General features: G+C 41.4%; 1 protein-coding gene across 6 annotated transcripts in view; it reads left to right on the forward strand.

The window, feature by feature from the left end:
* The window catches only part of GPATCH2L (G-patch domain containing 2 like), a 42418-nt gene that overhangs the window by 16942 nt on the left and 11913 nt on the right, over positions 1–13563 (forward strand). For all 6 annotated transcript variants that reach the window (XM_075425659.1, XM_075425657.1, XM_075425660.1 and 3 more), the window contains 2 exons: positions 384–469; positions 8966–9057. In XM_075425659.1, coding sequence (XP_075281774.1) covers positions 384–469; positions 8966–9057 — 178 coding nt within the window. The remainder of the gene's footprint in view (positions 1–383; positions 470–8965; positions 9058–13563) is intronic.

A 13563-nucleotide genomic window follows, 5' to 3' on the forward strand; every position in this document is an offset into this window, starting at 1 on the left:
TTCGTCTCAGTGACCTTTCTCTCTGCAGTGTGAATGTAGACCACAGGCTTCCTAAAAGGGAGGCAGACTTTTTGCTCATGGCATGGAGCAGTAGAGCTCTTTGAGCATGCTCTTAGTCCACCAGCATTTTTAATAATGCGAGCTGAAATAGGAGCGTGCTTATAAGGCTGGCTGTTGTGAGAAGATGGTTGAGATTTGTTGTTGCACCCCATGCTAGCTTTTTGTCTGAAGTGAGAGTCAGTTCTCACCTAGTCTCACCTCTTGATGTGTCAGAAAGGTCTCCTTATACTGTATGAACAAATATAGGGAATAGATCTGAGCAGCTGTATCTGGAGACTATTTCTTTTAACACTTTGCTTAAATAAAATCTCTTGACTTTCCAGTTCAATCCATTATCTCCTCTGTACTCTCTGGATGTGCTTGCTGATGCTTCCCACCGAAGATGCTCACCAGCACACTGCACTGCCAGGTAACTCCTTTGCTCTGCTCTGTTGGGGTTGTCTCACTTCCCTCCTGTGGTTATCTTCAGTAGTACTATGTCATCTGAACAGCACTCATGGACCTGGAAGTTAACATACTTTTCCCTAGGAGGCCTGTGTTCAAACTTACCATGGAACATACAGATGCAGGTTATTTGAGAGTCTCAATACACTACACACTTAGAGTATATGAAATAGTGTATGACAGGCAGAACATACTGTGCTTTTAGAAATAAATGTATTCTGTTCTGGATTGTGCAGTGAGTTGCTGCAAGTCTGTTGTATAGGTGCAAATGGGCATAGTGTTGTTGCCCACTGTTAAATTTGGAACAAAATTAGAGGGAAAGTGCTGACAAGCTTATGTGGGTGACATGCTAAAGCATTTTGGTATCCTGGGTGCCTAAAATAGACCCTCTGAGCAGATTCAGAACTCACCTGAGGTGACCTCTAATGACTTGATATCTCTCTCTGTTGCTATAGCTGAAATTTAGATCTGATCTGACCAAACACTGAGATATATTTGAGTCTGCATAGCTGGGGTTAATATGCTATTCACGCACCTTCTGCTGACTAATCCTAAATTAAATTCAAGTATTGGCCTTGGAGGTGACTCCTGTTCTCGTGCTGCAGGTGACTATCCAAAGGTAAGGTGCCCTTGAGCTCTTTTTCAATGCAAGGAGACAAAGCCTTGCCTGGGACACAGTTCTGCTTACATGCTTGTATGAAGGACCAAATCTGGAAGAAACGTCTGGACTTTCAGCTTCATGGCTTGCTTTCCCTTGTTAATTAGCAAATAGAGCATGAAAAATGTAGTGAGATTGTATGTGTCTGAATGAAAACTTGGCACCCACCCAGCACATCCTCTCCTCCCACTGACTTCTGCGGGGAATTTTGTGATGTCGCACCATGAGCTCATGCTGCTGTAGCCAGCATGTTAAAGCTGGAAAGGGGGAGGGAGGAAGAAATCAGCTCTTAAACATTCGACTGGATGAGAATAAAAAGAATTCAGAAGGTTCTGCATCAGCACGTTGGTTCCTTTCTGTGCTTTTGCCCCACTCTGGGAATGTTTTGTACCCGTGAAGCAAGAAGATTGATTGGTCTCTCCATTTACAGCTAAGATAACCTTTCTTGTGCCCCGAATGTTTTACTTAGTGCTTTACAGAAGTTTGTCTTCTGGAAAAGAGAGCTAGAAAAATCCTGCTAACAAACTCAAACAGGGCAGTCTCTACCTTTGTGATAATCCGTGAAGGCCCTTTCCAAAGCTGCTGGTTATGGTGAGGGATTTGTAAACCTGGAGGGATCATGTTTGCTTGCTTTTGCTGAATATGTAGTCTAGTTAACTAATGAATATATGCTGGGTTCCTTCCTCTAGTGAATGGGTGACAGGTGTCCTGGCAAACGTAATCCCTGATGAATTGTTACTGAATGTTGGCAGAAAAGTTGCCGCATCCCAGAGGTGACTGCTTTTAAGTGCCTGTAGTTTGAGAAAGTAATTCCTATTTTAGCGTGAAATGTGCTCAAGAATCCTTACAGGAGAAAGAAGTATGGAAAGAGTTAATGTGTTATATAGCCCCATGTATGTGGCAAGGCTTGAACTCTTTGGTGCAAGGTGCTTGCTTTATGTAAAGATGCTGCTAAGGGCACAGAAGGAAATTGTTCCTTCACAGAAATGTTTTCTTGACAATAGTTGTTCTTTATGTGCTTGAAGAGCCAAGCCTGTTGGTAGTCGATTTTCTTACAGGAGGTTCAGATGATCTCTGTAAGTGCTGTTCAGCCATTGCCCCAGTTAATATCTTCCTCTTTTGCCGTGGATGAAGTAAATTCCAGTAGTTTGTGCTTTAGTAAGCTCCTAACAGCTTGCGTCTCATTCTGGAGAAACTCTACATGGAAATTTGTCAGAAGGGAAGGGGTTGAGGGGGGAGCAAATCCCCTGAGAATGGTATGAAATGTATTAGAGAAGAAACTGTCTTGATGTTGTGGACATCCAGTTTCTTCAACTTGATGCCCACCATACCATACAAAATTACATCTCTCTGCTTAGTTTCTGCTATCATGAGTGTGTCCAATGGACTGGTTACCAGGTGGACTCTTCTGTCTCCCATGGAAATTTTTTATCTCAATGATGGATTTTGGTGCAGTCCATCTGGAAGTGTAGTTCTTCTGGAAGACTGTTACCTCAGTGCTTTGTTAAAGCAGAGCTGAAGGCTAGAATACTGAGCATAGTTGGGGGTGTTCAGGAGAGGCTTTTCAGTGTCAAGGAGGAGTTTCTATTTGGAGGGCTCCTTGGGAAGTCTTATTTGAAAGGCTGTATAAATTGTACACTACCAAGATTACCTTTCTTGCTTTATGTCTGTGATGAGAAGAGATTTCATTCAAAGTGTATGCACAGCACTGGGAATTTCACACCCATCATTAGAGGCAGTTTTGTGTGTGTGGTGACTGTTATCATTAGTGGTATAATTTTACTTTGTGAAGCGAGGAGAGTTTCCTGCTTTCTTGCAGTCCTCCCAAGGGACAGCTGGTGTATTAATTTGCTGTATTGCCTCCTGGCTGTTCCCAGGCTGTTTTTCCTCTTCATCATGGAATTTTTAATGGCTCTGCTGCCTCTCGGGAGGCATGCAAGGAAGAGGACCTCAGGGATCTCTTCCTTTTTTCACATGCCTATAATTACTCTCCTTTAAGAGCACAAAGCGTTTGCTAATCATGTCTTGTCTGTTAAGGTTTCGGCTTCACGATGCAGGCTGTTAAAAGCAAGCAAGCAGAGACTCGCGTGGACAGCTGAAGTGATCCTTCCCCTCTTTCCCCTCTGCCCATTTGCTTTCTGGAAGAAAGGAGTGGTCTGAACAGATTTTTCTTCTTGAACTCCTACTTAAGAGGAATTTTATACAGGTTCAAGCAGATTATCTTATTAGATTTTGGTTATTTGATGGCTTTATCAGTGGGAAGATGTTATAGGTTGTTGGTTGGTGGAATGTTATTCCCTTGAGGCAGAGTAAGAGCTTCAGAAGAGCCTAGAGCCAATGTTCCCTTCAATATGAGTTTGTATAGCAGGTAGAATGAGAGTAAGGTAGAAGATACATTGTCCCTAATGCCATTTATTATTTCCATAGCCTTGAAAATAGGGCTATGGGTGAAAAACTCAATTAAATGTTCACACTGGAGGTCATAGGAAAAGTGGGCCTCTGACGGCAAGTAGTTGTTGCAAGTGGAGATTTGAAGAATTATGTTAGAGACACCTCTGAATAGTACAGATGAATCAAAGAAAAGCTCTTTGCACATACTCTCAGTTAATATTAACCATAAACCTAGAGTTTAATTGGGTTTACAAGCAAGACTCTCGTCTTGCCTGGAATAGGATAAAGATCTAAAGGAGTGAGTGATCATTTCCTAGTAAACTACCAGTTGCTCCATACCCTGGATTAGTGGTGCTAGTAGAGTGAAAAGGCTTGAGTGTCTCTAATTCTGGTTCCAGCTCAGGAAATATGCTTGTCAAAGTAAATCTTGTTCTTTCTCTTCTGTATCCGTGCAGAGATCCTGACGTTTCTGCCTATTCCCAAGCATGTTGAAGTATAGGGATTGTCTGCAGTGTCAAGCCTTTCCTGAGGCAGCTGAAGGAGTGAACGGATGTTCACAATTTCATGCTGTCCCACTGGACCAGGACAGTATCCAGCTCATTCCGCGCAACCTATCCGCACATCTTCATCTTCCTGCAATTGTCTGTATGTGAAAATGTCCACTGTCAACTGCTTTAGGCATCTTTATCCCTAGTTTTTTTAAACTCTTTTTCAATTTAGCTGGAGCACTTTCATGTCTTCCGTTGCTAAAGCCTGGCGAATATTGCAGTTGGGGGTATAACTGAATTCTTCTGACAGGCATGCAATTAACAGCAGCTATCCAACCCAGTGTCACATGCAGTTGTCTGAGGCCTAATGCTCCCATTTTGGTGAATCCTAATTCTCTAGAGTGAAAACTAAATTCTCCTTGGCTTCAGAATTTCGTTCACTTGCTATTGCTTTCTTTGCCTATAAAGCATGTTGTCATTATCAAATCTGTGTACTTGGCAAGTCTGGCAAATATTAGGACTCTTGCTGGCACAGGTATCATGCGATTCAGTATGAAAATGGAGAGTGCAATATATGGGATCACATTGTCTCTGCTTAGAATGCTTACCTGGAAAACTAGAAGAAAATGTGTTCACTTGCATTTGCCTCAGACTTTTAGGAATGGAATTTCTACATCATTAGAATGGTTACTTGGGGAACGGACTGCTGCTGCATGAAGACCTATGAGATTTGGATGATTTTAGAAGTGAGCTGATGTGTTAGTGATTTTGGAATCTGAAAATGTGCTCTAGTAGCTCTTCCATGAGGCTCTGCAGGGCAGAGGAGACTCTGCTATGCACAGGAAATATCTGCAGTGTGATGTGATAGCAAGAACCAAACCGCTTGCATACATGGAAGCTTTGTGTGGAGACTGGATGAGCAGCTTGTATTGATTTACACCTGTTATTGGCAGACCAGACTTTGGTGTCCAGCTGGGTCTATAGTCAAAGAGGAGGAAGAACTCTGCTTTTACTGTCAATTTTGTGAAGCCACCATCAAAAGCCTCAGGTAACACCACAGGGCTTGGAGAGAGAGCCTTTTATTTGGCCTGTGTTTGCTGGGAATATAGCATCACGACAGCAACAGCTGGGTTATGTGGAGTTTTAGTAGCAGTATCCTTGTTAGAAGGCTGTGTCTGTTGAACATCTACTTTAACATGAGGATAATAGCATATGTTGTTTGTAAGACAGTAGATTAATGGCTGCCTCTCACCACATAATCCAAGTGCTTTGCTTCTTGCAAGAATAGGTTTAGAATAAAGATTGTCAGCAGCGAAGCTGGATGGCGTGAGATGATAGCAAGAGGCATACGCTCCCAAGTGTGCAATGTGTCTCCTGCCTCCAGGAAGGCCACAGACTGTCACAGTTAGCTCTGCAGGGTCTTCTCAGAGATCTCCATTGTGAGATTATGGTGTTTTTTACCGCCAATTTTGAGAGAGTGGACTTTACAATCTAGACTGCTATTCACAGGTAGTGAAAGTTACAGGGACCTGATGCTGTTCAGCAAGGTTCTCTGTGGGCTGGTGTCTGCTTGTGCTCTGTATTGTCTCCCACAGAGTGTGCTGCCAATCCTCATTTTCTGTTCAAACCTTGTGGTAGATGTAAAATAGTGGAAAGCTCCTGTGACCCTACAGCCCAGCACATGGTTGCCTCGAGCTGTAGGAGTGAGATAGAAGTACAGTGTATGCAATAACAGGTCATTAAAAAAAAAAATATGTAAATATGTGGAAAAAAAAAGAAAGAAAGCATTACTTGTGACACATTAGAGACAGCAATGAATCTCAACTTTCTGCATAGCAAAGCCTGCTTTTTCTCCAGTGTGACCTGTATGCAGATTTAGGTACCTTAAGTACTATGTTAAGAACAAGAGACAAATCCATATTTCCTGCATAATTCCTTTAGCTTGTGATTTAAAAAAAAAAAAAAATCACTGTCAGGAAGACACTGTAGACTTTTTTTCATATAAAACTTTTTTTTCTATACATATGCAATTTTTCATTCACTAACTCCTGGCAATGAGAGGCTGCAGTGTGAGCTGGATATATTGCAGCCATTGGTGTTGCTGCACATTGGATCCTGCTTTGTCTCTCTGGGTATGTTCTGCTTTTTCTCTTCCCAGGTTAGAATTTCAGTCCTCTCTAGACTGTAAACTAAGTTTTCACATTAGTCTCTGGTCACCTAGCAGATCCAACTGTGACTGAGCACTGTGACTTCGTTTTTTTCTTACGATCAACTCTTACTGATATGTGAGCTAGTGACAAGAAATTTAGATTGAAAAGTGCAGTATCTACCAAAAAATGCATATTTCATAAATTATACCTCATGACACCCTTTCTGTCCATGTCTTAATGTGGGCTATCGTCCCTGTGTGTGTTCGTCTGCTCCTCTCTCTCCCAAGGTAGCTACCACCTGGAGAGTCCCTGTATGCAGATTTATGGTGCCTCTAAAGTGCACCAGCCACTTGAAACTGACACTTTTACCACCAGGTCAGTCAGAGCCAATGAGTAATCAATAGGTTCCTGATTTACTAACTGAAGTGTGGGTGATCAATAAGGGATAAACCAAAATGAAATATACGTTATAGAGACAATTTGTGACCTCTGAGCCTTTGTGTGTTAGAGGCAGGACTGCTAGATGCAGCATCCTTGCTATTAGTCTCCAGCTGGAGTATGATTTGCCTTTACTTTCACTACAGGAAGGGATTCTGAGATTCTCATATTCTGTTTTCATTTTTCTGCTTCTTTTACCCCCTGTGTAACTGTGAGGTGAGGGTAGATGTGGTTTGAGCATGGACCTGAGAGCCAGGAGCTTTTACTCAAAATCTAGCTGTAACATGTGTGAACTGGGAAAAATTGCATAAAGTCTCTTGGAAATGGTAGCGCATATATTTTCCTAGTCTGTAGTGATCCTCCACCAAGGATCATCTGGCTAATGTTGGTGTTCATTTCATAAAATTAAAAAGGGAACCTTATTACGTGATAAAATGAGCTGGATTGTTGTATTTAATTATGTAGTCATCTAGTTAGTAATCTAATACTGTGTCACTGATGCAAAATAAAAAACTGAAGTTCCACTTGATTGAGACTATCTTTTCCTTGGGCTACGTGTGCCTAGATGTTTGAGAATACACGGCAGAACTGTGCTAAAATACTGTATAGCCACTGTCATAATCATGTACAAAAGCAGTTTTTAGCATATGAAAGTCACTTAGAGGTTAGTCACGCGTACAAACACATGATTTGAATATGCAGTCGATAGGTGTGCTGGTCTTTTTGAAAGCCTTTAGTTCATGTTTTGAGGAGACTTCTGTATCTGGTTATGTTAATATGCATGCCCAGATTTGAAAAATTGGCTGTCAGTGAAACTTAGCACAATTTAAAAAATTTTGAAGCTATTTCTTAATGTCAGATTTCGATGGCAGATCTTGTAGACTTCTAGAACTTTTGAAATTCAGTTGAGAAGGCAGAATGGTAGATATTTCTTTCTTATTTTGTGGTTGTGTGTTGGTTACTGGTGAGTAGGTAGACCCAGCAGCATTCATACAATTTATAGTTTTGACTGGTATAGGGTATTTTTTGTGCTCCCTACACTGTTCTGCATAGCTACAACACCACACTTTGATTTTGCATAAATTCACTGTCTGAAATTGCATATATTAGAAATATGCTGCGCTTTTTTTGTTTGTTTTGAAGTAGATTTTGGCACGGAAATAGGAAGCCATGAACTTTTCCTTTTGTTATCTGTAAAAGATTTCAGTACTTGCTAAATGTGTTTGTTAAACTTTCAGGATTCTTTTTTTAATCAAAATAACAAGCTTTAAAGACACAGAAGCTTTTCATCACTTAATCATCAAAATTTATATAGTTCAAATCTACACCATGTAAGCACCTCACAATCTTTAATGGATTTTACTTACACTGTAGTTCTGCATTTGGCACATCAGGTCTGATGCAGAGACTGACCAAGGAATTTGCCAAAGAAACTGTTATCTCAGACAAAGCAGGGATTTGTACCCAATGTCATTGTGAAATTATGCATTTGTATTCATTATGCATTGTATTTGAGAAGTTTCTGTGGTCTGCTGCCAAGACTGTGTTTTCTGAATTAAACTTCTCTTCTTCCTACGTCTAGAACTTGGAGGAGTGCTCGGTTCAAGTCAGTTCCAATAGTGCAAGTTTCTTAATTGGCAAATGGTTAAACTGAAGTAGTCATCAGTAAGCTTCAGACTTAGCAGTTGATATGACTGGGACAGATTATACCTTTCAGCCAGTTTACAGGTGCAGCAAGGCTGTATTACCGTAAGACCAATTTAGCTGTTTTCACAGCACTTTGATAAGGAAATCATAGTTTTGCAAATGCATGAGACAATTTTGCAATCCTATCTTTATGTACTTACTACTGTAGTGGAAGCAATATGCATGGACATTTGGAATATAGGTACATCCTAAGATGACTGTACAGTACTAAATAGGTTGCAAAATAATTTCTGAGTAAGGGAGCAAATACCACACAACATCTGTAAAGAGCAATCTTGCAGACATTTGTTATGGGTTATAGAAGTAATGGTAGGATGTGTCGTATCACTGCTTGATCACTTCTTTACTTATGCGAAGAGTTATTTTAAAGTTAATACAAAATCAGATCCTTTAAAGGCTAAGAAATAGTTATTCTTCTGGGCAGTTATGTGCGTGAGCTCTTAAAAGAAATGGGAGCATAATGGTATATTAATAAAGAATGTGCACAAAACTTCCCTGAGAAGCTTTTGATTTGTGCTGCCTACTAGTTAAGAAGCTGATGGGAAGGTAGGAGTTGGAGGGTGATTGGCCAGAGTCTTACAGGAAGGTGATACTGGAGCAAAGTTTAATTTATTTTAATTTCTCTATAGGCAAGCAAATGTACACCTGGGACCACCGTGTTCAAGGGACATCAAGAGGAAACGAAAACCAGCTGTAGCCTCCATGTCCAGCCCAGCATCAGGTAACCTGGATTTATCTGTGTGCAAGCATTTCTAAAGTTATGTCCCTCTTGAGCAAAGTGACAGAGTCACAGTAGTCAAAAATAGCATTAATTTGATTTGAAACTAATGAAACGTGTGAGAAAGGCAATGTGCGAGAGAGAATATCATGTGGTTTTTACATAGCATCAAAAGCTGCCTACTAAACAAATCTTTGATGCAGCTATGGTAAGGTAATATAATTTACAGTGCTTCACTGTACATTGGGTAATAATCTGTTTCTTCATAAGGTGTTATTGCCATCATTTGTAAATTATGCAGTACATGGTAATAAGTAGGTGATCAGTATGTACAATGTGTTCCTTCAGTGTTGGGCTGACATTAGCTGGTGGCTCTGGTGCCCTTTCTCAGGGTGTTTCTAGACACTTTCAGAGGAGCAGAAATACGGCAATTTTTGTATCGTCACTGAGTGAGACCACCTGTTCACTGGGAGTTGTCTTAGTCTTGTGGATGAAAATAGTCACTTTTTTCTTTTTCTTGCTCTGGGGATGTAGTGATTAAAATGCTGGTTTATTTTCAAGTGGCATATTTCTGGAAAGTGATTGATTACTCATCAGATTCTGAAAAAATTTTAATCTGTAGAACACAGAAGGGTTTAGGAGACTTCCTTCTAGTCTCTCACCCTACCCCCTCTTGAAATATTTTGCCTACTATCAAGCGACCCATCTTTTTCCAGCTAGTTTATTAAAAAACTGTTGTTGTAATCCAGTAACAGGGCAGTGGGTAAGATGATGGGAAAAATGGTGACGTGAAAACAGTGGGAGAGGCCAAAGGAACAACTGATGATGAATAGGAGGAATGAAGTTTGAATTTATTCCTTGGGCTGGTGGGTTGACATTAGAATAATGGAGTAGGGAAGAAAATTGGCCTAGGTCTCTAGGCCATGGATCTGGATTACAGACTATGTGAAAGGTTCTATATTAAAAAAGAACATTAATAATCTGTTGCTCAGCAAAAGTGTCATCTGCTATTCACTGTTTATTTAGGATGTTCTTTCCTGGCTTTTGAGTATTTCATGCTAGGGTATTTGAACTTCTGCAGTGAAAAGGTTAGTAAAATCATATATCCATAGCCACAGAATTTTACTTCTAGATACCAGGCTTTCTTGGTATGAATGCTAGTGTCTCAGTGTCCCCTGTTACCTGTCCATTTATTTATTGCTCAGAGTGTATGCTGTGCTGCATTGCTGGTCCCTTTCAAATGTGAGAGCTTCTGTTTCTATGCCTACAAGTTTCAAAATATTGTGTAAATTGTACTTGCCTGACTAGGCAAATTGTATAGTGAACACTTTTTGAAGAGTTGGATCTGCTTTTGGAAAATAGCACAGAGGCTTGAAAGGTTGCTTGGGTGTTTGGGAGTTTGTTGGTTTGTTTTTTTTTGTGGGTTTTTCTTTTTTTTTTTTTTTTTCAAGATATGAGGGATTGGAAATTAGAGTATGTATTACAAAATAAGGAAGGAGACTGTAGTTACTGGAATCCAGGCAGGATGCTTGTGCTGATTATCAAAAGTGCTGCAAGGTCTTTAATAGTCAGAAATGGTAAAGATCTCTTCCTTAGACCCTGTTTAGAAATATCCCCAGCAATGTTAACAGCTACGGGCAGGGTTTGCTACAATACTGACTTGTGGAAAGAAACTTTTATGATCAGGTAACTGAAGCTGTGTCCTAGCTGACTTTCTACAGCAGTCTCCCAATTACAGCTGCAGCACAACCTCAGCACGTAACTGGGAGACTTCTGAAATCTGGTATTATTTCTGTCAAAGGTGATCTGACTGTGGAATTAGTAATGCCTAAAAAAATACGCAGGGTTACTCTGCAATAATGTCAAATTAACTGAAGACTGTTACGCTTGTAGACATTGGGGTGATAGATGCAGATTTTTCTCCCTTGCCATGCATCTACTTGCCCCTACATAAATGTCTTATACTGGGGTTCCCCTGTACCTGCGGAATCATGGCAGCCTCAGTTTCTCAGTACAGAGGCTTTTTACATTTGTGATGTTTTACTTCTGCAAAAGATCAAATACAGGTGAATCAGAACGTGGGCCCATGCCTGTCACTGCAGGCACCCAGAATGTTGGATTTCTTCACCTTTAGATAACTCCTTAGCTGAGTCGAAGTGCTTTCGTCTCACTTGTTGACCAGGTCCTGCTTCAGTGATCTCCTTTTTTGCAACCCGAGTGCCCCATGGAGGTGAAGGACACAGCCTCAGCTGGCTCCATCAGTCAGCAGAACAAATGGGCTTGCTCTGCCGAACATCGGGCCATCTCGGATTCCACCTCTTTTATAGAGATGAGTGATGAAGAAGGGCTTGTTCCGCTTTGCCGCTGTATTAATACACATCAGGGGCCAGCTCCCGGCACTAAATCACGCTACTGCATACATCTGTTATCGGACTCCTCACCAGTGTGATGAACAAGACTGCAGATAGAGGCTTCCTCGTGTCATTCTTTATAGGATTTTCCTAAAAGAATAAATAGCTCAAATCTCTGCCAACACTCTGCCCTGTCATTGTGATGAATTTAGCTTCTTTCTTAAACATGCAGCTACAAATCTTCTCCTGTCGCCTCACCCCCCCGCTATCCACAGAAAGTTTTGAGTTGAATTTGGCTGAAATCAGAAGATGCTAATAAAAGGCATATGAGATGTGGATGCTGTCTCCCTTCTAGCTGCAGGAATGAGAGAAGGGAGCTAAAGATATGCTTATTTGGGAGCCAAGCAAACTAAGTTTATTCTGTGTCTGCTCACCTACTTTCATGAATGTGAGTAATTATGGGTTCTGGTAAAGCATCTTTTGTCAGAGACCTTTGTATGAACATCTAAAAACATGCATTATTGTAGCAGAAGTGCCTAGGTCTCTATTGTATTGTGACAACATTAAACCTCTGGTATTACTCCTGCCCTTTGAGGCTAACTGGCCTAAATACTGTAAATGAGATGTCTGTTAAAGAACAGTACTTTGGAAAAAGGCCTGACTGTTGAGAGCAACAAAAAGTGGGTAGAAAATTCAGAATTCATTTGCACTTCAGGAAGTGGCTGTTACCAAAATTAAGTTGGGCAAACTTGTGCAAATGTTGAGAGAGACTGAAAATGAAAGTGCTTTCCACATCACATGTGAGTGCTAAAGCATGAGGCTTTCACCAGTGAAGAACAAAAGTGTGGCTGGTGTAGTTTGGTGGTAGAATACGGAAATCTGGAGGAAGTAAGACTGACTGTACTGGATTAGACCAGAAGTTCATTCAACTTCGTGACCAACAGCCAGTGCCTAGGGAAGAAGGAGGTCTCTAGTGATAAAGGTCCTTTGAACTTTCAGTGATCTAGGGCTTAGGGGCTTCAAAAGGCACGGATAGTGTCCTTGTGTTTAGTCACTTTCTGGGATGCATTAGAAGGAGTGTGGCCAGCAGGTCGAGGGAGGTTCTCCTTCCCCTCTACACTGCCCTAGTGAGGCCCCATCTGGAGTACTCTGTCCAGTTCTGGGCTCCCCAGTTCAAGAAAGATGAAGAGCTACTGGAGAGAGTCCAGCGGAGGGCTACAAGGATGGTGAGGGGACTGGAGCATCTTTCCTACGAGGAGAGGCTGAGGGAGCTGGGCTTGTTCAGCCTGAAGAAGAGAAGGCTGCGAGGGGACCTAATAAATGTTTCTAAATATCTGAAGGGTGGGTGTCAAGAGGATGGGACCAGACTCTTTTCAGTGGTGCCCAGCGACAGGACAAGGGGCAACGGGCACAAAATGAAGCATAGGAAGTTCTGTCTGAACATGAGGAAGAATTTCTTCCCTCTGAGGGTGACGGAGCCCTGGAACAGGCTGCCCAGGGAGGTTGTGGAGTCTCCTTCTCTGGAGATATTCAGGACCCGCCTGGACAAGGTCCTGTGCAGCCTGCTGTAGGCGACCCTGCTTCGGCAGGAGGGTTGGACTAGATGACCCACAGAGGTCCCTTCCAACCCCTACCATTCTTTGATTCTGTGATACTTCCTGTTGCAGTGCAATAGATTTGGAATTATGTCCCCAGTGGCACAGTAGAGCTTGTCTGAGAAATAACTATATAAAATTTTATTCTCATGGTAGTTAGTCTTCATCAGTTCCCTTTCAAACCAGAGAATGTCATGTCTGCCTTCTGTTTGTCAGGATAAGCCACAAGTATAGATGGTTGTAAAATAAATGGTGAACAATTGTCCAGCTTTACATTGATGTTTTTAATGCTTATGTGGTCCAGACCCCTATATATATAGCAGTACACGTGGTAGCTGGCATCCTATTTGGGTATTACAGTGACTCTGGGCTAAAAATATGCATAAATAGATTTTTGTCTGCCTTGGCATGTATTCACACTTAGCTTGTGAAAAATAAGAATGTCTAAAAGGTGCCAGTTAGCAGCCTCTGAAACTGCTTGTTAGAGAATAGTCTGATGAGTAGTAGCAATTTGGTGAATTTTCCCTCTCCTGTTTCTTGCTAAGGCATTCAGTCTTTGTCAT

Source organism: Opisthocomus hoazin, chromosome 7, assembly GCF_030867145.1.
Source record: "Opisthocomus hoazin isolate bOpiHoa1 chromosome 7, bOpiHoa1.hap1, whole genome shotgun sequence".
NCBI classification, from domain to species: Eukaryota; Metazoa; Chordata; class Aves; order Opisthocomiformes; family Opisthocomidae; genus Opisthocomus; species Opisthocomus hoazin.